This window comes from Urocitellus parryii, chromosome 2 (assembly GCF_045843805.1).
Source record: "Urocitellus parryii isolate mUroPar1 chromosome 2, mUroPar1.hap1, whole genome shotgun sequence".
Taxonomy (NCBI): Eukaryota; Metazoa; Chordata; class Mammalia; order Rodentia; family Sciuridae; genus Urocitellus; species Urocitellus parryii.
Genome location: NC_135532.1, coordinates 148,762,640 through 148,785,578, shown reverse-complemented (window position 1 = coordinate 148,785,578; position 22,939 = coordinate 148,762,640). Strand labels below are relative to the sequence as shown.

General features: G+C 41.0%; 2 protein-coding genes across 6 annotated transcripts in view; both read right to left on the bottom strand.

The window, feature by feature from the left end:
* Cmss1 (cms1 ribosomal small subunit homolog) overlaps positions 1-3,831 on the bottom strand; it is a 330,405-nt gene extending 326,574 nt beyond the window's left edge. Inside the window, exon 1 of one of the 2 annotated variants that reach the window (XM_026402410.2) lies at positions 3,681-3,831. In XM_026402410.2, coding sequence (XP_026258195.1) covers positions 3,681-3,744 — 64 coding nt within the window. In that variant the 5' untranslated portion in view covers positions 3,745-3,831. The remainder of the gene's footprint in view (positions 1-3,680) is intronic. The other variant, XM_026402407.2, reaches the window with a different exon arrangement.
* A 13,358-nt stretch (positions 3,832-17,189) lies between these two features.
* The window catches only part of Col8a1 (collagen type VIII alpha 1 chain), a 155,314-nt gene continuing 149,564 nt past the window's right edge, over positions 17,190-22,939 (bottom strand). For 3 of the 4 annotated variants that reach the window (XM_026402435.2, XM_077794415.1, XM_026402436.2), the window contains one exon: positions 17,190-21,842. In XM_026402435.2, the coding sequence (XP_026258220.1) occupies positions 19,933-21,842 (1,910 nt within the window). In that variant the 3' untranslated portion in view covers positions 17,190-19,932. The remainder of the gene's footprint in view (positions 21,843-22,939) is intronic. The other variant, XM_026402437.2, reaches the window with a different exon arrangement.

The window sequence follows — 22,939 nt, the reverse complement described above, 5'->3', positions numbered from 1 at the left end:
TCTCAATGTCATGTGCATTTTGACTGAACCACATCAATGTGTAAATCCTACAACACAAGCTGATTTAATTTAATTTAATTTAAGCTGATTTAAGTTTTCCCCCCTCTAATTCTAGTTCTGTTGGTGTTAGTGCTAAGCTGAATAAACAATTTTGAGAATGATGCACCCTGAAAGTTGATTCTCTGTTGAATGTTGTCATCATCTACTGTAAATATTCCAAGTCTGAATTTTATATGTACAGGGAATGCCTTACAACATCTACAATGCAAAGCTGTATATAAAATTAATGCTGCAAAAGTCTCACTTTGGTGTAAAAGAGTAAACCGAATAAAACCAACCCACTTATTCAGCTAAAGGAAAGGGCCAAGTGTTCCCCTACGCCATCATTTCCAGAAGAAATTCAGCAAAAAGTCGTAGGAATTGAAAAAAGAATCACAAATATTTTATTCAGTTGTGAAACATTAACAAATTAGTTAACAAATACTGAATGAGTAGTGTTGTTTTGTTGTTGTTGTTGTTGTTTGTACCAGGGATTGAACCCAGGTGCACTTTACCACTGAGCAACATCTCCAGCCCTTTTTATTTTTTATTTTGAGACAGTGTGTCATTAAATTGCTGAGGAGGGCTTTGAACTTTTGATCTTCCTGCCTCGGCCTCCTGAGTTGCTGGGATTACAGGTGTGCATCATTGAGCTCCACTACAGAATGAGTGCTTTCCATGTGTCCATATACTACTCTAGGCCCTGAGAATAAAGAGCAAAAAATGAGAAAAACAAAATCCCTGCTCACCTGGAGCCTACATTCTAGTGTTGAGAGAGAGTAATAATTTAACAAGAAAAATAACAGTTGGTGCTCAATGCTTTGTGGAGAATCATAATACAGTGGGAATGTCACAGAACCACTGGATGGCTATTCTAGACTAGCTGACCAGGAAGTGCCTTTTTAAGTAGATTATGTCTGAACTGATTTTTTTTTAAAAGAGAGAGAGAGAGAATTTTTTAATATTTATTTTTTAGTATTCGGTGGACACAACATCTTTGTTTGTATGTGGTGCTGAGGATCGAACCCGGGCTGCAAGCATGCCTGGCGAGCATGCTACCACTTGAGCCACATCCCCAGCCCCAATTTCCATAGTCTTTGAGAAAAGTAAGTGGTATTCTTTATTACTAACGCTACCGCTTGAGCCACATCCCCAGCCCTGAACTGATTTCTTAATGCTAAGAAAGAGCCAGTCATTTGAAAACAGAACAGCTATTACAAAGGGCTGAATCAGAATAAGCATTGCCGGTTGAGAAACAGAATGAAGGCCAGTGTGCTGAGGCAGTGTAAACTAGTGGGCAATAAGTTATAATTCTAGCAAGTAGGCAGCTACATTGGAGTTACACTGTGTGGCAGGGAAAAGCCACTGAAGAAGGTGAACAGGTTTCTGAGTGAGAAACAAAGTTTAACTGGAAACTGTTAAATTATTGCAGTGGTAAAGACAAACAAGGATAGCCAGCGTGGTAGCATACGCCTGCAATCCCAGTGGTTCAGGAAGCTGACACAGAAGGATCTGGAGTTCAAAGCCAGCATCGGCAACAGCGAGGCACGAAGCAACTCAGTGAGACCCTGTCTCTAAATAAAATACAAAATAGGGGTGAGGATGTGATTAGGTGATTGAGTACCCCTGAGTTCAATCCCCAGTACCCACTCCTCAAAAAAAGACAAACAAGGATAATATTGTGTACTCCAATGGAGAAAAAGGCAAAGACTCAGGCTGTCTTTTGGAGATAACAGGACTCCATATATAAAATGTGAGGGAGAAAGGGAAGAAATGAACAAATCAAGATGTTACTAAGCCTTGTGAAGTTGGATAGGTGGTGGCAAAATTTACTGAAATAGGTAAGTATGGAGAAAAAGAAGGTTTGGGGAGGGGCTGGGGTTGTGGCTTAGTGGGAGAATGCTTGCCTAACACACATGGGTCGCTGGGTTTGATCCCCAGCACCACATTAAAAAACTAAATAAGTGAAATAAAGGTATTGTGTCCATCTACAAATAAAAATATTTTTTTTTAAAAAAAGAAGGATTGAGGAATAATGCAGCACTTGGGTCTTATTTACATTTGACATCCCTATTAAATAACTAAAAAAAGACTTCAAAAAGGCAGTCAGGTAGTTGAGCCTTGAGTTCCAGGTTCACATCTGAATTATAAGCAAAGAGGTGGCATTCAAAGCTTAGTAGCAGCTGGGCATGGTGACAAATGCCTGTAATCCCAGAGGCTAGGGAGGCTGAGGCAGGAGGATCTCAAATTTAAGGCCAACCTCAGCAGCAAGGCCTTGAGCAACTTAGCAAGAGACCCTGCCTCAAAATAAAAAAATAAAAAGGGCTGGGGTGTGGCTCAGTTGTTAAGTGCTCCTGGGTTAGGTCCCTGGTACCAAAAAAAAAAAAAAAAAAAAAAAAACAGGCTTAATAGAAATGCTGCTTATCTACCTTGAGCAAACTATGGGAGTCTGAAGGTTCTCAAATACACTTCCGTAACAATGATGTGTAGAAAAGGGTTTACAAATAATGTCTCTTGAAATCAATAAGGAGTTATTGTTTTAGATGAGATCCTTACTTTTGATAAGTAGAATAATTATGAGAAACAAAAGCGTGCAGACTCTGGGTTCAAATGGCCTACAAGTGAATTCCAGCTCCTCACTCACCAACACTGGACAAATTACTTTTCAGTGCAACTTCCTCACTTCTAGAATGAGTATAACAGCGGTGACTACCCAATGGTGCATTGATGAAGATTAAATAAGATCATGCATGCAAAGCTTTCAAAACAGTATCTGGCACACAGTAAGCACTCAACAAATGCCAAGCTGCTATTATCACCTACCATCTCCAGGCACTGTTCACAGAAGTGTCTTAACACTGCAGTTTTCTAGTTAGATGCTTGGTAAGAAGGGGCATCACACACTTAAAAGTGAGTTATTTAATGTTACTCAGGGTAATATGTCCACAGCATCTGGAATAAGTATACAGTAGCACAGCAGGGTAAAAACCGTTCAAACTGTGTTACTTGAATTCTACTCTTGTTTCTGACACAAACTTGCTATGTGAACTTGTCAAGTTACTTAACATCTTTAGGGCAGGTTTCCTATCTGTAGAATAGGTGAGTTTAAAGGAATGATCTCTATTTAAACCCATTTCCAGGTCGAATATCCTAGATTACATGAAGAGAGCAAGAAAAACAATAGCTTATATTTACTATGCCTATATGTGTGCCAAGTGCTGTATCAAAGTGCACAACTTGCAGTATCTTCATTTAATCTTCACAACTTGATGAAATAGACATTATTATTACTTTGACTTTACAGATGAGGAAAAGGAGCCCAAAGTATTAGAATACCAGAGTCACGATTTGAATTGAAACCATTTGAACCTAGTGCAGGGATTTTCTTTAACCACGAGGCAAAACTGCCTCTCCTCATGAAAACTGTGGTCCAGCCTCAAAGGGAAAAAAAAAATAAAAAGTTAAAGAAACACAGGGCTTGGAAAAGGTTCTTGAATGACAGACGGGCAGATCTGCGTTGAGGGCACGCATGTGGCACCCACCGCTTCCCTGGCCGGATCTGCCGACTAGAAGCGGCGCGGCTTAGGTACTCGGCAAGGCTCGCAGGAGGAGGCCCCGCGGGAGCGCGGGCAGAGTGGTACCTGGGCTGCTGTCTGCTCCTGCCGGCTGCTTCTCCCACCACTCGTCTCCAAGGTCGTCTGCCATCTCCGCGCGGGACTCGACGCGAACAGACCACGCGAAGGGGGCCAGGGACACCGGAACGCTCTTGGGAGCCGGCAGCCGGCGTCACTGCACTCGCAGCTCTGGGCGACCCCGCCGGCCCCGCCCCGCGGCGATGACGTCACAACTCCGCCCCGCCTCTCCAGCTGCGGTCAGAATGTCAAGGCAGTTTCCACGCCCGCGCTGCTGCACCGGAACCACCCGAAAACGCAAAGTAAATCCCGCCAGAGCATGAAAAGGCGTAAAAGACGAAAGTTGATTATCAATTGTCATGACTTCTTTCAAATTTCTTGGTTTAAGTTTCATTTTTGTCTAAAAGATCGTGTTGAAAGTGTGAGACACGACACTAAGACAACTTCTCTCTGATTGGTTTCAAAGAACTTGTGGCCCGCCGGAGGAGATCGGAGCACGTGGGTGTGTTTTCACTTGTGTCAGTCTGGGGCGTTTGTGTGCTTGTGCAGTTTGCTCTTGGAAAACGTGCGGGAAACGGACGTGGTAGCGAATGCCTGTAATCCCAGCAACTCGGGAGGCTGAGAGGCTGAGGCCGGAGGATCTCAAATTCAAAGCCATCCTCGGCAACTTAGTGAGGCCCTGTCACAAATAAGGTAATTATATGAAAGGGGTTGAGTCTAGTGGTAGAGCGCCCCTGGGTTCAATGCCCTGGGGCGGGGGCTAGGGGGACGGTGAAAGAAAGGAGAGAGAGCAGAGTGCGCAGGAAAGTGATGTGAGCACTACTCTTTTTATATAGGACTAAGAAAAATGTGAGGAGTCAGGAAAGGCTCTCCCACAGAAAGAAGTGACCCCACAGATTTGGAAATCACCTTCCACCTTTCGGTTGTGTTCCCCCCTTCACCTCCGCACCCTCTTGCTTGCATCCCACCCCATCCCTCGTTTTGGGAAACGAAGGAAGAAGGAAGTTGCTCACTTATAGGTGAGAGATATCATGCTGCTTTTCTGACACCCAATGTGAAATGGCAGGGATGAAAGGAAAACCTGCAGGGCACCAAATGCTGAGGCCAGCTGCATAATAATTGTGGACAATATTTTTCAGGACAGTCTTCCTACACACAGGTAGAAATCATACAAAATAAATTAAGTGTACGCAATGTGCCTAACCACTTGCAATAGTGATTTAAAGATGAGTAGAATATGTTCCACCTTCCAGATGTTACAAAGTAGAATAGAAGAAAGAGAACTTGTAAGGATAAAGTTCTAGACTTTGGAAATTACAAGACAGGGAAATTTAAACTGCTGAGGGTAGGAATAGCCACATGCAGAAAATTACCCCAAATCCACCCAATAGGAGATATATTAATGTGTTACTTTAACAATATATTACAGATATCCTAACAGGAGGGTTCTTGGTATAAATGTGGCAAATGTCAAATAATCTGTAATCATCAAAAATAATGCGTCTTTCATGAGAAAATGCAGATGACAGGAGGTCTTGGCAGTTAATAGATTACTGAAAAGCAAAGTCAGATTTAAAAAATATGACTTTGGAAAAGGAAGTGGCATGGCCAATGTTACTGTGCAGTATGGATAATAGATTTGATCAGAGCTTCCTATATGGCATGGGTAAGCTAAGGTTCTGATCCACAGTCTTTGGGGTCAGCAGAATCCCTGGGCCAATTGCCCTGGGTTTAGCACCACCTCATCTCTTCCCTCTGGTGTTATACAAATGTTTTCTGTGGATGCCATGATGTGAAACAGTAAGAACTTAACAGAAAGAACTTCATGAAGGCACACCATAAAATGAACAAGGTTTAATCAGGGCACAGTTCCTTAAATGAATTTCGGGAAGCCCCTGATTTGAACTTTTGTATCATGTAGACAATGATAATGGTAGCAATAAAAATGAGAGCATATTCTACATACCTCTCTAAGTACTTTATATGTTAATTCATCTAAACATCATGTGTTGGATTTGATGTTTCCATTTGTCACCCTCTACCTTTTTAATCAGATTTGGGTTTTGCAAATTGGAGGCAGTAGTAAGAAATCAAAGTATGAGAGAACAATGATGCCCCAACCTGTCCTGTTTTCAATGCTAGGACTAGAGTGAGGCAAGCAGAGGCCTGTGACATCACATTTAAGGAGATGTTTGCTCAGGGTAACACTGGCGCAAAATGAGAGAGAAGAACTTCAATTTTGTGCCTGCCTCACCTTGTTCCTCATCCTGGTCCCTTTACTGAAGGCCACAGCTCCAATACTGCTTTAGCCCTTAAGGGTGGTAATGATTTCTCACCATTACTCAACCTGGGATTCTATACCATCACTCATTTCTTTAACCCTACCTTATATTCATAAATACTCCCATTACTAAATTATTTTCATTATTGTTTATGTTGTACAGAAAATGGAACCCAAGGCCTCACACATATGAGGCAAACATATAACCACTGAGCTACATCCTCAGGCTTTTTAAGTATTGAGATAAGTTCTCACTAAGTTGCCCAGGCTGGCCTCAAATTTAAGATTCTCCTGCTTCAGCCTCCAGAGTCACTGGGATTACAGGCATATGCCCCCATATCTGGTATATATTTATTTTTTTTAAAGAGAGAGACAGAGAGAGAGAGAGAGAGAGAGAGAGAGGATTTTAATATTTATTTTTCTTAGTTATCAGCGGTCACAACATCTTTGTTTGTATGTGGTGCTGAGGATCGAACCCGGGCTGCACGCATGCCAGGCAAGCGCGCTATCGCTTGAGCCACATCCCCAGCCCCCTGGTATATATTTATAATCACCAAGCCAAAATCCACACCATGCTCCATCAATATCCTGATGCGGTCAACACCTATTTTGGATTCCACTCAAAGCAGAGCCTGACAAAGTCATGGGTGCAAGTAGTTTATTTGGCAGGTGATATCAGGAGGCAGGAATAAAGGCAGGGAGAATGGGACCGGGAAGGAAGGATTATCAGTATGGGTAATACCTGGCTTTTTATCTTGCTGCAACCTTCTGGAAAAAAAAAAATGTAGGCTTTGCCTCCGAGTTATCCTAATGCAGAACAGGAGGGTAGCTAGGGCTATTCATGAGGTGAGGGTTGTTGCCAGGATAGGGGTTTCCAGAGAGTCTCAGATTGTGCTGCCTTTGGAGAGAGTCCTGAGGCAGCCAGGTGACATGCCTTGATGTGCTTGAGGTGGGAGGATGGCACCAGGCACATAACTTTCCTCCATAGCTGGGCTGATTTGGAAGTGGGGTAAGGGGCATAAAAAGCATCTACTCCAGATTTGCAAAGATGGTGACACTAAAGTAACCTGCTCTAGTTACCCATCTAGGAAGTGATTTCCCATCTTCTTTAAGTCCTTCAAAGCATCCTCAAAATGATCTGTGACCCAAGAATGATTCATACCCACTGAATTAAGGTAAAAAGAATAAGAAAAAAAAACTAAAGGAACATTGCCATACATTTATGGAAATTATTTGAAAATAAATGATGAGGAAAACTGAGGTCAATAAAACCTAAAGTTTCAAGTTTTAAGAGCTAAAAACATGATAACCTCTCTGGGACTAGTAAAACAAGGAGGGAACCATTTTTGGATGGAAAAAAATAAAAAAATAATTTCAGATAATAAAAGATCCACATGAGAAATAATTTGCAGTTGCAACCTAGAGAGGAGATTTGCTGGAGACAGAGATGAAAAGGGAGAGGGAGGCTGAGGCCATACCCAGGACAGCTTCTTACCATCCTAGGGGTTTAAAGAGGGGAAACCACTGGGGAACTTTTAGGCCATAGGGGTCATTTTACATTTTCAAAGCGGGCTGTTGTGTGGTAACAAAAGCAGGGAGACTGGTTTAGAGGCTGCTGCAGTCAAGTGAGATAGCAGTGGCTTGGAATATGGTGGTAGAAATGGAAATGAAGAGAAGCGGGATTGGCCGAGATCATTTACAGAGACCGAGAAGAGCAAAGAATTCCTGAGCTTTCACTATTTAGAAATCAGATGGAAGAGCAGAGGCCCAGGAGCCAGGAGAACATGGCCACAGAGGAAGACCAGAGCCAGGCAAATGTGATTTTTCCAAAGCAAGAAAGAAGAGGGGTTCCCCAAAAAAAGGGTGTGCAGTTGAGAGTAAAGGAACAAAGGAAAGAATTACAAGAGTCAGATACTTGCAGAGGGGAAACAAATGGAGGTCCAGAGCCAAGTGGAGGAGATACCACCTGATGAGAACAGGCATTTAAATGGGCTTTCCTTTCACTAGTGATCTAGTGACAGCTCTGTCATAAGCAAGCATCCATGTGTCTGTAGGGAAATGTTGGGACCCTCTATTCTGCTCTAATGGTCCTTGTCCATCTCTATTTCAATATCACAGTAGTTAATTAGCCTTTACATATTTTCCATTTCTTTATATTTTTGTGTTATGTTCAGAGTGATTTTGTCAGTAGTAGTAGTTTCCTGGTAGTTGTCTCTTTAGTTATGCCAAAATGCAATGTCAAGTTTTATATATATACACACACATACACATCTCTCTCTCTCTCTCTCTCTCTCTCTCTCTCTATATATATATATATATATATATATATATATATATATGAGCTTCATCTGCCCCCATTATTAAAAAATTGTTTCTCATAAAACAGTATGCCATGTTACACTGGCAACAGCTTCCTACATCTCATGTTTGCTGTTTCTTGATAGCATCAAAAGGCCACATTGAATGATTAAACCATAGAATCTAGGTTTGTGTAAGTACACTCTATGATGTCTGCACCATGGTGAAATTGAATGTGCTCCTGTTATTAAGCAATGCATGGATGCCTGTGTGTGAGACTGAGTTTATATACGTATAAACGTGGTTCTTTTAAAACCCTCCTATCTTTCTTTTCACACCACTCTCTTCTTTCATCATACCACTCTTTTTCTTTCATTTTATTGTTCATTCCATGTTAATTTCTCCTTAATCTGTGTCCAAACTTCCCTGGAGGTTTGGTAGACCATTTTCATCATGCTGATTGCTTCCTTCTCTGAGCACTCCATATATATGATTGTACCATTTTAGGATCTCCTTTCCCATCCCTTCATTGTTTTCTAATTAGTGGAGTAGGATTTCAGCAAAAACAGAGAAGGGTGATCCCTATGAAGCAGATCCAAAGGTGCTAGATGATATATGATGGAACTGTGGAATTTCTGGAAGATCCCAAGGGGAGAATCACAGTGCAAACTACTAGGATTTTAGAGTAAGGCATGCCTTCTAGAACTGGACCATTGGAAAAGCAGCTTTGAGCCCTAATTGAAACTAAGCACCTTGATTATGGAACATCAAACGAATATATCACCAGAGCTGCCCTTCAGGACCTGAGTATTATAAGGTTGGATGCTCACAGCAACATCCCACTGGGTGATAGAAATGGTACACATGGAAGCACATCTAGGCAAGTCCTAAGTCACAAATAAGTTACATGACACATGGCCTTGATGTATCCACCTGTTATTTTTTTTCTCACACTATGTCCTCATGACATATTCTTTTGACTAGTTGATGTTGGAGGAAAATTCTCAAGACTGGGTCAATTTGGAATGTTGGCAGAGATGAAATGAATTATTAATATGCTACAGTCCCATTTTGAAAGCGGCTATAAAGGACCACAATGAGAAGAATACTCCTGGTAGGAAGAAATTCCTAGATATACTTTTAGTCATCTTTGAACAGAGAGACAAATAATCTGAGATACAGATAAATGTTGGGTCTTGAGCAATGGTAAATGGTGTGTTGATTGAATCAAAATCCTGGGAGATAGAATATTGGAATTCCAATAACAAAGAGATCTGGGGAAGAGGAATTTGGAGGAACATATAGGAAGGGGGCACAAAGATCACTGTGTTCCATGTATATGTCTACCAGAAAGTATCCACCACAGACAAGCACCAAACAATGTGATAGATTATATGTTTTTCAAAGATGGCTGGTGTTTTAATCATCTTTTTCACTGCTATGACCAACAGACCCAACAAGAACAATGTAGAAAAGGAAAAGTTTATTTGGTGCTCTTGGTTTCAGAGGTCTCAGTCCATAAATGGCCAACTCTGTTGTCCTGGGACTGAAGTGAGGCAGAACATCAAGGCAGAAGGGCGTGATGGAGGAGAGCAGCTCAGGACATGAGAATCAGGAAGCTGAGAGAATACTCTGGTCACCTGGGATGAAATATATACCCCAAAGGCACATCCCCAAAGACCCACCCACCTCCTCCAACCACACCCTAGCTGCCTACAGTTACCACCCAGTTAATCCCTATCAGCAGATTAATGTACAGATGAGCTTTAAACTCTCATAACCCAGCCATTTGACCTCTGAACTTTTTTTCCCAAAGCTCATACATGAGCTTTTGGGGGAACACCTCATATCTAAACCATAACAGATAGCCAAATCTTCCATCTACACACTTTACTTATGATACGACCTTGACAGTCCTTTTATTTGTGGTGGGGGTCTGTGTTCTCTTTCCTTGAACCTGGGCTGATAATTATCTCAACTGGTAGAACATGGAAGAGATGATCTGTGGCTTGTGAGGCTAGATCTTTCAAATTCTATGCCTTTTCACTTTGCTCCCTTGGTATGCTCACTTGGAAACCAGGTGTCATACTGTGCAGAAGTTCACAAGAGACCAACAGAGAAACCACATGGAAAAATACATAGGTAGGTATTTTGGCCCACAATTCAGTTGAGGTCCCTGCTGGCAGCCAGCATCTACAGCTAGACCTATAAATAAAGATGCCTCCAAATGATTCCAGGAGTTGACTTTAGATAGACCCCAAGCTGTGGCCCCAGACATGGAGCAAAGACAAACCATCCCTACCATATTCTCTCTGAAATCCTTACAGCAAAATTCATTTGAGAAAAAGTCCAATGAAAACTAGCTTGTTGAACTACTATTTCTTCTCCAGCCACAAGAGAGAGACCTTGTTCCTTGGGGGACCGGAAAGTTTCTGAAACTATGCTTCCTTTTCTCTTTGGTCCTGCCTACCAAAAATGGCTGTTTTTCCTCTCTCCCCACAGGGTCTGGTGAGGTCATGTGGTTGAATTAAAACTTTCTTTCATCTTACATCTTGAGTGTGTATAGGCTCCATAAATATCCCCTCATTTGGAGGGGGAAAACATGAGCTGTAACTTTATCTTTAGAAGAAAATTTTGGAAATTGCATATTTGGGGTTGAAGAATAAAAAAGAAACTTAGTCCTTTTAGTTTTTATTTTGGGGTCACTGGGTGAAGATGGAGTGGCTGCCTACAGCAGTTAAGTCTTAAGGTCTAAGAATGTAGCATCCACTCAAGGAGAGGAGACAGATTAAGTGGCAGTCACCATGATCTGCAGAAACTTTCCTGGAGAAGCTGGGACTCATGGTTTCTGGACCACAATGATGCTCAGAACCCTTTACCCACTGGGTGAATGCTGTGGTGAATGTGGAGGTAAGGGAGGTTGCTGTAAGTCATTTCCGACTACCTCCTGAGATGAGTTAGTTATTCTTATCAACAAGTAGTTTTCCCTTTAGCTTTTTTTTCTTATCAACTTTCAAAATTAGTTTCAAAATTTTGGTACAATACACATAATATGAAACTTACCATCTTAACCTTTTTAAAGTCTTCTGTTCAAGGGTGTGAAGTACATTCACATTGTTTTGTTTTGCAACCATCACCACCACCCATCTCCAGTACTCTTTTCATCTTGAAAAGCTGAAGCTCATTATATAAAACCTCTCCATTTTCCCTTCCTCCAGACCCTGGAGACCACCATTCTGCTTTCTATGTCTATGAATTGACTACTCTAGGTACCTCAAATAAGTTTGATCATACAGTATTTGCCTTCAAAACTGGCTTTTTATCTTAGCACAATGCCCTTAAAATTCATCCATGGTGAAGCATGAGTCAGAAATTTTTACTTTGTAAGACTGAATAATATTTTATTATATGTATTTTTAATGGAAAAACACTTCGGATTTCTCTCACTTTTTATATTTTGTGAATAATGCTATAAGTATGAATATATACAAATCTTCTCAACTCTCTGCTTTCAGTTCTTTTGATTGTATACCTTCTTTTGATTATATACCTAGAAGTGGAAATACTACATCACATGGTGGTTATATTTTACTTTTTTTTTTTTTTGAGGAACCACCATATTGTTTTTTATAATAGTCCAATTTACCATCTCATCAGTTGGTTGATGGTGTACATTCATGGTGCACAAATGTTCTGATCTCTCCACATCTTTGCCAACACTTCTTATTTTTTTTTTTTTTGCTAATTTATTTGTTGTGGTAGTAGCCCTTCTGTTAAGTTTATGGTGGTGTCTTCCAGTTTTAAAATCAGCTGTCCCCATATCACTTAAGGGATGGGGCAGTTACCATGATATCTGTTAATATCATCTTGTATCTAGTTTTATATATATATATATATATATACACACACACACACACACACACACACACACACACACACACACACTTAGTTGTTGATGGACCTTTATTTTATTAATTTATTTATATGCAGTGCTGAGAATCAAACCCAGTACCTCACACATGGTAGGCGAGTGCTCTACAACTGAGCAACAACCCCAGCCCTGTTGGTAGTTATTTTATTTGATTCTGGTAAGGACAGTGACCACAAAACAACTGAGCTCTGTCATCTTTCAAACACTCATTACAGTTGTTTGCTTCTAAGACAGCTGAGGACTTTTATCTCCTTCCTTGAGGCCATAGGGTGTGATAGCTAAGACATAGACCATGAAGCCAGGCACCTGTGTTAAAATCCTGGCATTGTCATTTATTAGATCTCAGACAAGTTACTATACCTCACTTCTCTAACCCTAACCCTGTTAGTAAAGTGGACTAATATTAGAGGTATTACAGGAGTAACTAAGGTAATGTAGGAAACCTGTTAAAGCAATTTCTGGTTGATGGTGTACATTCAGTAAATGTACTGCAAAAATCTACCTGCAAACCACACCCTACTATTTCAGCTGTCCAACAACTGTGGAAGATAGTTACTATTATCATTTACTAGTTTACAGTTGCAAAAAGTGAAATTTAGAGAGGTTAAGTAATTGACTGAGGGTATCACAGCTGGTAAATAGAGGACTAAGATTTATTCTTGGATAGTCTGACCCCAGACTATACATTTTCTGTATTGGTGACTCTTGTTTGGCAGAGTAAATGAAAAGGACATTATCATCTTTGTTGAGGAAAGATGTATTATTTGAAGCAAGCAAGGAGAGAGCTGTAAATGTTCGGTCAGTTTTTTCCATTGTGTCTCTTGTCCCACGAATGAAGAGCAGATGTGAACATTGCTACCAGCCACTCACTTGTCAAAGGAGAACTGACTCAGCTATGTTCATTATAAAATTAATTTTTAGGTCTTGATGGTTTTAACAAGGCATATGAAACATAGCTCTCCATGGGATTTAGAAACTTTAATTTAGAAGTGCTTTTGATTTTAATAAAAAATCTATTTTTACTTATAGTAAGATAGTAAAGAAAAAAAACTTTGGAAAGCTTGTGAGTGCCTCAAAGGAAACTTTGATGAAATGGTCCTGCGTTTCAGCATCACACAAGAAGCTTACTTGTTAACAAGTATTACTTGTTACTTTTTTATTTTTTGTTACTTTATTATTTATTATTATTTATTTATTATTTATTATTTATTATTATTTTTTATTACTTGTTAACAAGTATTACTTGTTAACAAGTATTACTTGTTAAAGTGGGATAATGTGTCCTGCTTTAATGTAAATTTTATTATACTTTTCTGAGGTATTAATAGTTTTCCCCCGATAATAAAACTCATGAATAGGTTTTCCCCTTTATAAAAAACAACATGAGAATAAAATTTATCCTGGCAAAAGGATTGGTTTTGAAAATGAAGCAACAACAGAAATGATGTACAACTCTTTGCTAAAAGAAAAAGACTACTCTGGGGGATGTTTTTGTTATTCATGATATGAAACAAGCATGAAAACTTGCATTTTAAGAGTCCATTGAACCATTTGAGGGAAAAACTTCCAAAATGTGGTAAAACTTATTGCTACCTTTTTCTGCCTCTTACCACAAGAGGCCACTAGGTCACTCTCCCTTTCTCTTCCAACCACAGGCACATCTGGAGCATAGACATGTTGTGGGCTAAATTGTACCCTTCAAAATGCATATATTGAATCCTGAACTCCCAGTATTTCAAAATGTGACTGTATTTGGAACTATGGCTTTTAAAAAGGCCATTATCTGGGCATGGTGGCTCACACCTTCAGTCTCAGCAGCTAGGGAGGCTGAGGCAGCAGAATTGTGAGTTCAAAGCCAGCCTTGCAAAAGTGAGGCACTAAGCAACTCAGTGAGACCCTGTCTCTAAATACAAAATAGGACTAGGGATATGGCTCAGAGGTTGAGTGCCCCTGAGTTCAATCCCTGAAACAGCCTTCTCAAAAATGTTCATTAAATTAAAATGAGGTCACAAAGGTGGACCCTAATCCAGTATGACTAGTATCCTTATAATGGTGATTGGGACCCTGTGAAGGAGCTGATATCCATCCCCAAACCAAGAGGAGACACCTTGGAAGAAACCAACCCTATGGATACCTTGCTCTTGCCTTCAGGTCTTCTAGCTTCTAGACTGAGGAAGTGAATTTCTGTTATTTAAGCCCTAGGTAACAGTATACTCACCATCAGGTCAAATTCAACACTTTTTTAAAGAAACCAGGTGTCTTCCCTTTGTTTCATCTGGATGGGCTCTACTCGTGGAGTACCCAATTGCATTGATGACCCCCTCCTGCCTTCCAAGTTTATAAATGGGAGGAAATTGCTTTGGGGCCAAGCTTCCTTCCCCCTTATCAGGTTGTCCAGTATTGTCCCCAAGTTAAGTGCAGTCTTTCATCTTTTCCATTCTTCTTTATTCCAATTCTCAGTCTTTGGCATTAGACTGGGAATTGAAACGGAATCTGTCTGACTCTCCTCCCTCCAGACGTTCCTCTAGGGCTCACTTTGCCACAACCCATCATTGCCTTCCTGAAGGAAAGCTGCTCTGGTCTCCTAAGTGGCTTTACAATGTGTACCTTCCCTTTTCTGATGTTGTCATCATACAATCATCAACATTTTTTAAAAATAAAATACTGATTTTTACACCACTTTCTCATTTAAGGACCTAAAATATCATCTGATTTCATACTAGATAAGATGGAAACATCTCTTGCCTATGTGTAAAGTGTTGGATCACCTGACCCTCCTTTGGTTATTCAACTTCCTTCACTAGTCCTTGGATGGAGGCTCTAATCTAATTGAGACATTTCCCCTGATCTTCCCTTCCCAACACCTGACTTAGCACTGTCCCTGCCCTCCCCACACCAATTTCCTCCTCTTGGAGAAGGAAAGGCTATTTCTCCTTTCCTCTTGGAATACCTTCATGTTCCCTCTATTCAAATTCTTCATTTCTTTAAGCAACCACCTCCAATAAATTATTTGAAATTACATTTTTTTTGATACCGGGGATTGAACCCAGGGGTGCTTAACCACTGAGCCACATCCCCGGCCCTTTTAAAATGTTTTATTTAGAGACAGGGTCTCAGTGAGATTGCATAGGGCATCTCTAAGTTGCTGATGGCTTTGAACTCACAATCCTTCCTTCTGCCTCAGCCTTGTGATTGAGATTACAGGCATGTGCCACAGTGCCCAGCTGAAATCAAGTTTTATCCCATAGTTAGCCTCTGTAAAATCATGGAATGCCAGAGATGGAAGGGAGTTTCCTACCATTCAGTCTAACCTCGCCTCCACTGAGGACCCTTTCCCACAGCATCCTTGTGAAATTCATTATTTCCTCAACCTTAGTGTTGGGACCATTACTCTGAGATGGGTGTGGATCCAAAGATGAATGAAGTGCCTGTCCCCGGTGAATCATGTTTTTTAATTATAGCCATGGACAGAGCAGAAAAAAAAATAGTGAAGGGATAGAACATACAAAGCAGGGTGGTGATGTGGGGAGAAGTTGCCTCAATCTAGGCAATAGGGACAGTGCAAAGGGAAGGAAGAGCTTCCTCTGTGTCCAGAGGGGCGAGGAAGAGTTTATACAGCAGGAAGACAGAGTGGTCCTCCCAGGAAAGGCATCATGGATCAGTCTTTCTCTTTCTGGATTTATCTAGTTTGTATACATTCAGTCACCTTCACATTACCCTGCTCTTTTGACTTTTAAAACAAACATCTTGAGATCCTCCAAGCAGAGGATAATATTTTTAAGGAGAAGGATTATGTTTTCTGTTGCTTTTTATGCCCCCAGATCATGTAGTGTACCAGGCACACAATAGGGGCTACTTTGTGTTTAACGTAAAGGGCTACTACACACGTACTGAAAATATGATGTCGATTTTGAGTTTCTTTATTTCGTCACAGTGATGATGGTTTGGCCCCATTGGTCCAGCATTCTGAATTCTAACCATTAATCCTCCCTGCTGTGTCTCCTGTGCTCAACCCTCTATCTACCTACATAAGCCAACAAGATGTATTGGTTGTGTTTTCCGAATGACAGACCTTCCAAAATAGTTCTGGAATAAAATAGAGCCACTGGGCTATATGGGAATGGAAGCTATGGTCTTGAGCTTGCACACTGAAGGCATAAAGAAGTGACCTGGTGGTACATATCTGCCCGCTCAATGATTTAAACAGTCCCTTTCTCATATTATAGATGTGATAAGTTACAGTCACTCAGGGCTTTATAAATCATCACAAAAGAGTTATTTCCTTATTGGTGATACTTACTGAGGCCTTTAGATTCTTGAAACAGGTCTGATTTCTGCTCTGTGACTACACGCAGCACCATCTCCCTTTCCAATATGTGGCTCTGATGTGGCGGAAGAGAGGGAGAAGAGAGGACTGTGGCAGTCCTTTCTTAGCTGATGTATGTTGCACAAGCAGCAGTTAACTGTGTCCTATTATCTGTTTTTCCTTCTTAATAGTACCCTCCTGGGTATGAGCTGGGCATGGAGTTACCCAGAATAAATCTTCAGTTTCCCACACTATCTGGAAGCTTGCTGGCAAGGTGACTACATTCTGGGCAATGCATGTGGGAGGGAGTGCTCTATGCAGTGGTTGGTTTGAGTTTTTCCAGACAAAAAACACACCTTCCCCTTCTGTTTTCTCCACCCTCCCATTAGCTGGGCTGTGTCTGATGTTAGTCATCCTAGACTGCAGAGAGGAGGGCAACATATCTGGGTGGAACAGAAACACGATAGAAGGAAACTGGGCCCCTGCTTGGGTTACCATTGAGCCCTGGACTGCTTAAATTCAGAGCTGTTATGTCAAAGAGGAATAAATTGTCCTGTTCAGCCTCTAGTTCAGCTGCTAATTGCTACAATGTATATGTGAGGGGACTTAAGAGGTTAATACAGCATCAAAGAGCAACATGAACAAGATGAGAAATATACTTTCAAAGATATTTAATGACTTTTTTTCAAATCAGTACAAAAATTTAAATAAAAAATGATTTGCCATTAAATCTCAAATCTATCATGGAAACTCAAACAAGTTACCAGTCTGTTCACCATTCATTGTATTTTGTAAAATATGTGAGGACAGTCACCCACTACAGACACTCTTTTCCCCTGGAGGATGTCATGCTGTATTAAAACTCTGTAGTTAAATAAGAAAATGCAAGTTTGGTCCATTTCACATGGAAAAGTTTTAGATATTTTTGAATGAAATAGAGATCATACTATTATCCCTAGACTTTAGAACATGCAGTTGTTTTATCTGCTTTTACATTAATGTGTTAACATGATGTGCAACACTCAAAAGGGAAACACAGGTACATAGATAATTATTTAAAACTCTGTTTTAAATTAAATGAAGTATCATTTAGCTTTAGATTAGCACCATTGTAGAATACACAGTATCTGGCATAAATTTTGCTCCTCCTCCATCTAAAAGTTAGAAGCATATGCCTGATAATAAACATACACACATACATATATCTATCTATCTATCTATATATATATATATATATAGGCAATTGCGTAACAACCAATAAATAAGTTGGAAGATATTTTGAAAAGTGAATTTGTTTTTAAAGAGATAATTTCTCTCTTGCTTGATGGAAATTAAGAGTCCATACATGTACAGATAAATACAATTTTACAGATCAGCTGGTCTGACTTGCCTCCAAGCCATGTCAGTGTACCTATTAGCAGAAGGAACCCAGTGAATCTGTTACTTCCAAAGTCACCAGCCCCAAACCAGCATCCTCAAGACCAACTCAAAGGACATATGGCCACATATATGCTGTCCACTTTGAAAATGAAGGTTGGGTAGGACATCTTTTTAATGGGAAAAGTGTGTTATCTAATTAGCAGTGAATAAGAAATTTTGGGATAATGAACTAATTTCTCTTCTTAAAAAAATGAGAAGAAATGATGCTTGTATACTTATTAGGGAAAAGATACATATTTGACCAAGAGAAGAACTTTTGTGATGGTAAAAATAATTTCTATTATTATTATTATTATTTTGTGGTACTGGGATTAATCCCAGGGCCTTGTGTATTGAGTTACACCTCCAGTCCAAAAATGATTGAAATTTTACATAGACACATTTCCTTGTGCTTTTTGTGTATTTTCCCATCTATAACTATGTACTCAATTAATTTTTGAGAAACAAAATATGATTTCACTATTACAGCTCCATATCATTTCCCCAAGTGTCTAACAGCATCCACAGCTAATAGCAGATTTGAAGTGATTTGTCTGTTTTAAGCAATGCTTAAATCAGCTAATATGTGCCCAAATGAAAACCTGGACAACTACTTATGTCTCCCTTTCAAATTTGTTTTATTTGTTGACTTGTGCTAAATAAAGGGCCACATAGATGGCCTGGGCCATTGTTGCCCTATGACATTCTGGATATCTCTTCCACAGATTGCTGCTGAAGAGACAGTTATTTTCCTTTTTTGTATCTACACCTAGAAACATCACCTCTTTTAAAATATCAAACTGCCTAATTACCTTTTTTAAAATAGAAATTTATTTTCCTATGAAATTTGAATTTTTTCCCCCAATAAAAAATAGCTTGGATTTTGGAAATTGATTTGAAACCTCAGATGACACATGAATTTGCTTACATACTACACAGGGAGATATTCTTCAGCTACTAAAGAATATCAATATCTCTATGGTTAAAACCTCACTGTGATTGTTTGTGTATACGGGCAAAGGAGGCAATTTTTTAATGCATGTAAACACAATTGATAATTCCTATCAATAATAAATATTCCATAAAGCTAAAAAGTTTACTGAAGGGTTCCTTTTTTTTTTTTTTCTTATGGCTTCCAGGTATTTATGTTGGTTAGGCCATGGTAGAAATTACACAGAGGGAAGAAAAAACAAAACAAGTCACAGAACAACTCTAAAACAACTCCTTGAGGAATAAATGAGTTAATCACTGCTTATGTCTCCCCACTGGTTTGTTAGCTCCTGTGGGACTCTGTCTTGGCCTCACATTGGCATCCTACCCCAGTGCTTAGCACAGATAGACAATGGTACTCCTCCTTAATTTTTTTTTCCAGACTCCAGACTAGAACTTCTGACTAGAACTTCTCATTGATAAAAACCAAAACAAACAAACAAACAACAACAACAACAAAACCCCCAGCCTCTATCACTAGAGAAATATCCCTAGTACTACAAAGGACTAAGGTTTCCATGGACCCTTCTGACTCCCACTGAGACAGGAACACTACAGAACTCCCCAGAACATTCCATGGCTATGTATCTGCACAGATGGAGAGGAAATTCTGAAAGTAAATATGGTATGTAACTGTTATCACTGACATTTCCCTAAGGCATATTTATAAATACTTTAAAGGAAACAATATGAGTGAGTGACTTTGGTTAGCTATGATCTTTTGTACTGACATGTTGACTGATCTGAATAAGCAGGTTATGGTGAGAGCAAATAACATATGACAACTAATGTGATTCCAGTGGGTACAACACAAGTGTCAGTACTTGATACATAAATCTATCCCATTGTTTTCAATTACAAGCTGCTGTGCAGAGTATTAAACATGCATCTTAGTTTTTATTTGTACATGATGGTCTGAATTTCACTTAAATATAACTTTCCAACTATATAAATGTTCTGAAGCAATTATGTTTTTCATCTGAATTTTTTGTTGCATCATTTTCTTGTCTTCTATTAAATCTCTCTCTTTTTTTTTTTACATGGGATATAATAAATATCCTGAAAACGAGGAATGGACATACTGCCCGGCGTACAGTCCCGCAGCCTGTTCTGAGGGCATCTGGAGGAACACGCGGTCCCCGGGCCTGAGCAGCAGCACGGCACTCCCAGATGCCTGGTCCAGAAAGCCCTTCTTGTACTCGTCGTAGGTGTACATCATGGGCTCGTTGTTTTTGAACAGAGCAACCCACACGTTGCCTCCCTTGCAGTGAACATGGTATACAAAGTAGTAGACGCCGGGGACCTCACAGGTGAAGATGCCCGTCTGCGGGTTGTAGTTCTGTCTGCCGTTATAGAGTAGCTTGTCAAACTTCACTGGGGCTCCCACCGGCGGGAAAGGTGCGGTCAGCTCAGCAGTAAACGCGGGCATCTCATAGGTTGGGCCTCCGTTCTTGCCTTTCTTAGCCCCGTAGGCATGGGGGGGTTTCACACCATCAATTCCCAGCCCCATATCTGGCAGATACTCTCCCTGGGGTGGTTGTGTAGGGGGCATTACAGCTGGTGGGCCAGGGGGCCCTGGAGGACCTGGGGGCCCTGGAAGGCCAGGCTGGCCTTGAGGACCCAGGGCACCTGGTTTCCCTGGGGGGCCATGAAGGCCTGCCACTCCAGGCTTGCCTACACCAGGGAACCCAGGAGGCCCTGGAAGGCCTGGTTCCCCTTTGGGGCCTGGAATCCCAGGTGGTCCAATGGGGCCACTAGGGCCTGCAATGCCTGGGATACCTGGGGGGCCCTGTAGCCCCTGATCCCCTGGAATGCCTGGTTCTCCCTTGGGTCCAAGCAGCCCGGGAACACCAGGGAGCCCAGGCAATCCTTTATGCCCAGCTTCCCCCTTGGGCCCTATAGGACCTGGCAAACCTCTCATGCCAGGGGGTCCTACTTCACCAAGAAAACCTGGCTTTCCTGGGAAGCCTTGAAGCCCTGGCTCGCCTTTGGGACCTGGTGGCCCCTGTGGCCCCACAACCCCACCTTCTCCTTTGGGCCCAGGGAAACCAATAGCACCTGGAGGGCCCATGGGACCTGGGATTCCAGGCAGGCCTGGCTCTCCTGGGGGTCCTCCCATTCCAGGGGCACCTACTGGTCCTTTCTCTCCTCTTGGTCCAAGAGCCCCAGGAACACCCCCCAAACCCCGGTCACCTTTAGGTCCTGGGAAGCCTGGTTTCCCAATTCCTGGAAGACCTGGGGGTCCTGGCAGCCCTGGTAGTCCTTGCTCCCCCTTGCCACCTGGAAATCCTGGTTGGCCAGGGATCCCATCCTGGCCTGGCTTTCCAACTCCAGGTATTCCAGGAGGTCCTTGAACCCCTGGCACCCCGATAGGACCTTGTGGGCCAGGTTCCCCTGGAGGTCCTGGCTTCCCCAGAGGGCCCTGGGGCCCAGGGAAGCCTGTCACACCTGGTTTTCCCACTCCTGGCAGTCCGACAGGCCCAGGAGGGCCATGCATACCTGGAGGACCCTTCAGGCCAGGTAAACCTGGCATCCCGAAGCCTTTCTCTCCTTTAGGACCCTGAAGGCCTGGAGGTCCTGGTGGTCCTTTGGGTCCTCTTTCACCCTTTGCTCCTGGTTGACCTGGTAACCCTGGGCCACCTGGCTTCCCTATGCCAGGAAGTCCATGAGGCCCTGGAGGTCCTTGTGGTCCTGGGATCCCCATTGGCCCAATTTCCCCTTTGGGTCCGATTTCGCCCTTGGCCCCAGGCATTCCCATGGCTCCTGGCTTTCCAGGCATTCCAGGCATACCTGGCTTTCCAATTCCTGGATATCCCTGTGGCCCTGGTTTTCCTTTGATCCCAGGAATCCCATGACCTGGCAAGCCAGGGGGCCCAGGTGGTCCTCTTGGGCCAGGTTCTCCACGGGGACCTTGTTCTCCTCGTAAACTGGCTAATGGTATTTCTGCTGATAAAGAAGATGGAAAGGTAGAGGGCAGGAGAGAGGAAGAGAGAGAAAGAGAAGGAGAGAGGGAGGTTAGTTATCTTTTATTTCAACAAAGTCATGGTGATCTTTGTTTAGACATCTTACTATGGAGAAGAAAGACTAGAACTAATGCGCTCATCTTCCAGGACTGTGTAATATCAATATTTAAAGGAGACCTAGGGGCTGGGGTTGTGACTCAAGTGGTAGAGTGCTCGCCTAACACTTGTGAGGCATAGGGTTTGATCCTCAGCATCACATAAAAAATAAAATAAAGATATTGTATCCACCTAAAACTAAAAAATAAATATTAAAAAAGAAACCAAACTGATAATTTCTGTTTTCTTTTTAATTTTTAAAAATTTATTTAAAAAATTTTAAATTTGTTCTAATTAGTTATACATGACAGTAAAATGCTTTTTATACATTGTACACAAATGGAATACAAGTTCCTCTGGCTGTACATGGTGCAGGGTGGTAATTTCTTTTTTCTATTTGAGGTATTGTTCTGAAAACTGATATGTGCAGCTGCTTATATCAGCATTGGTTAAGTTAAAAAAGCTAAAAAGTAATGAAGCAACATTTTTCTAAGTACAAAACTTGAAGATATTATGATGTGTTCATCACAGAGAAATTGGAAACTTCAAAGATGTATAAGGAAAATTCAGAGTTGCCCAAAAACTCAGAACTTAGACACTTGACATTTATATGCATTTTCATCTTATTTGTTCTAGATATGTGTATGTATATCTTAGTGTTGGAGTCATTCTCTGTTTTTTTCTATTTTTCCTACTTGAAGTGATATTTTATTTTTCCATAATCTTTTGGTTTTAATTTTATTTAAAAAATTTAAATAAACCAACAAGTTATAATTGTATATATTAATGAGTTGCAATCCATGTTATGATTTATGGCTATAATGTGGAATAATTAAATCAAGATAATTAGCATCTCCATCCTCTTAAATGCTTATTTTTATGGTGACATTTGAAATTTACTCTTAGCAGTTTTGAAATGTATAATACATTACTATTAACTAGAGTCACCAAACTGTGTAGTAGATCTTAAAACAAACAAACAAA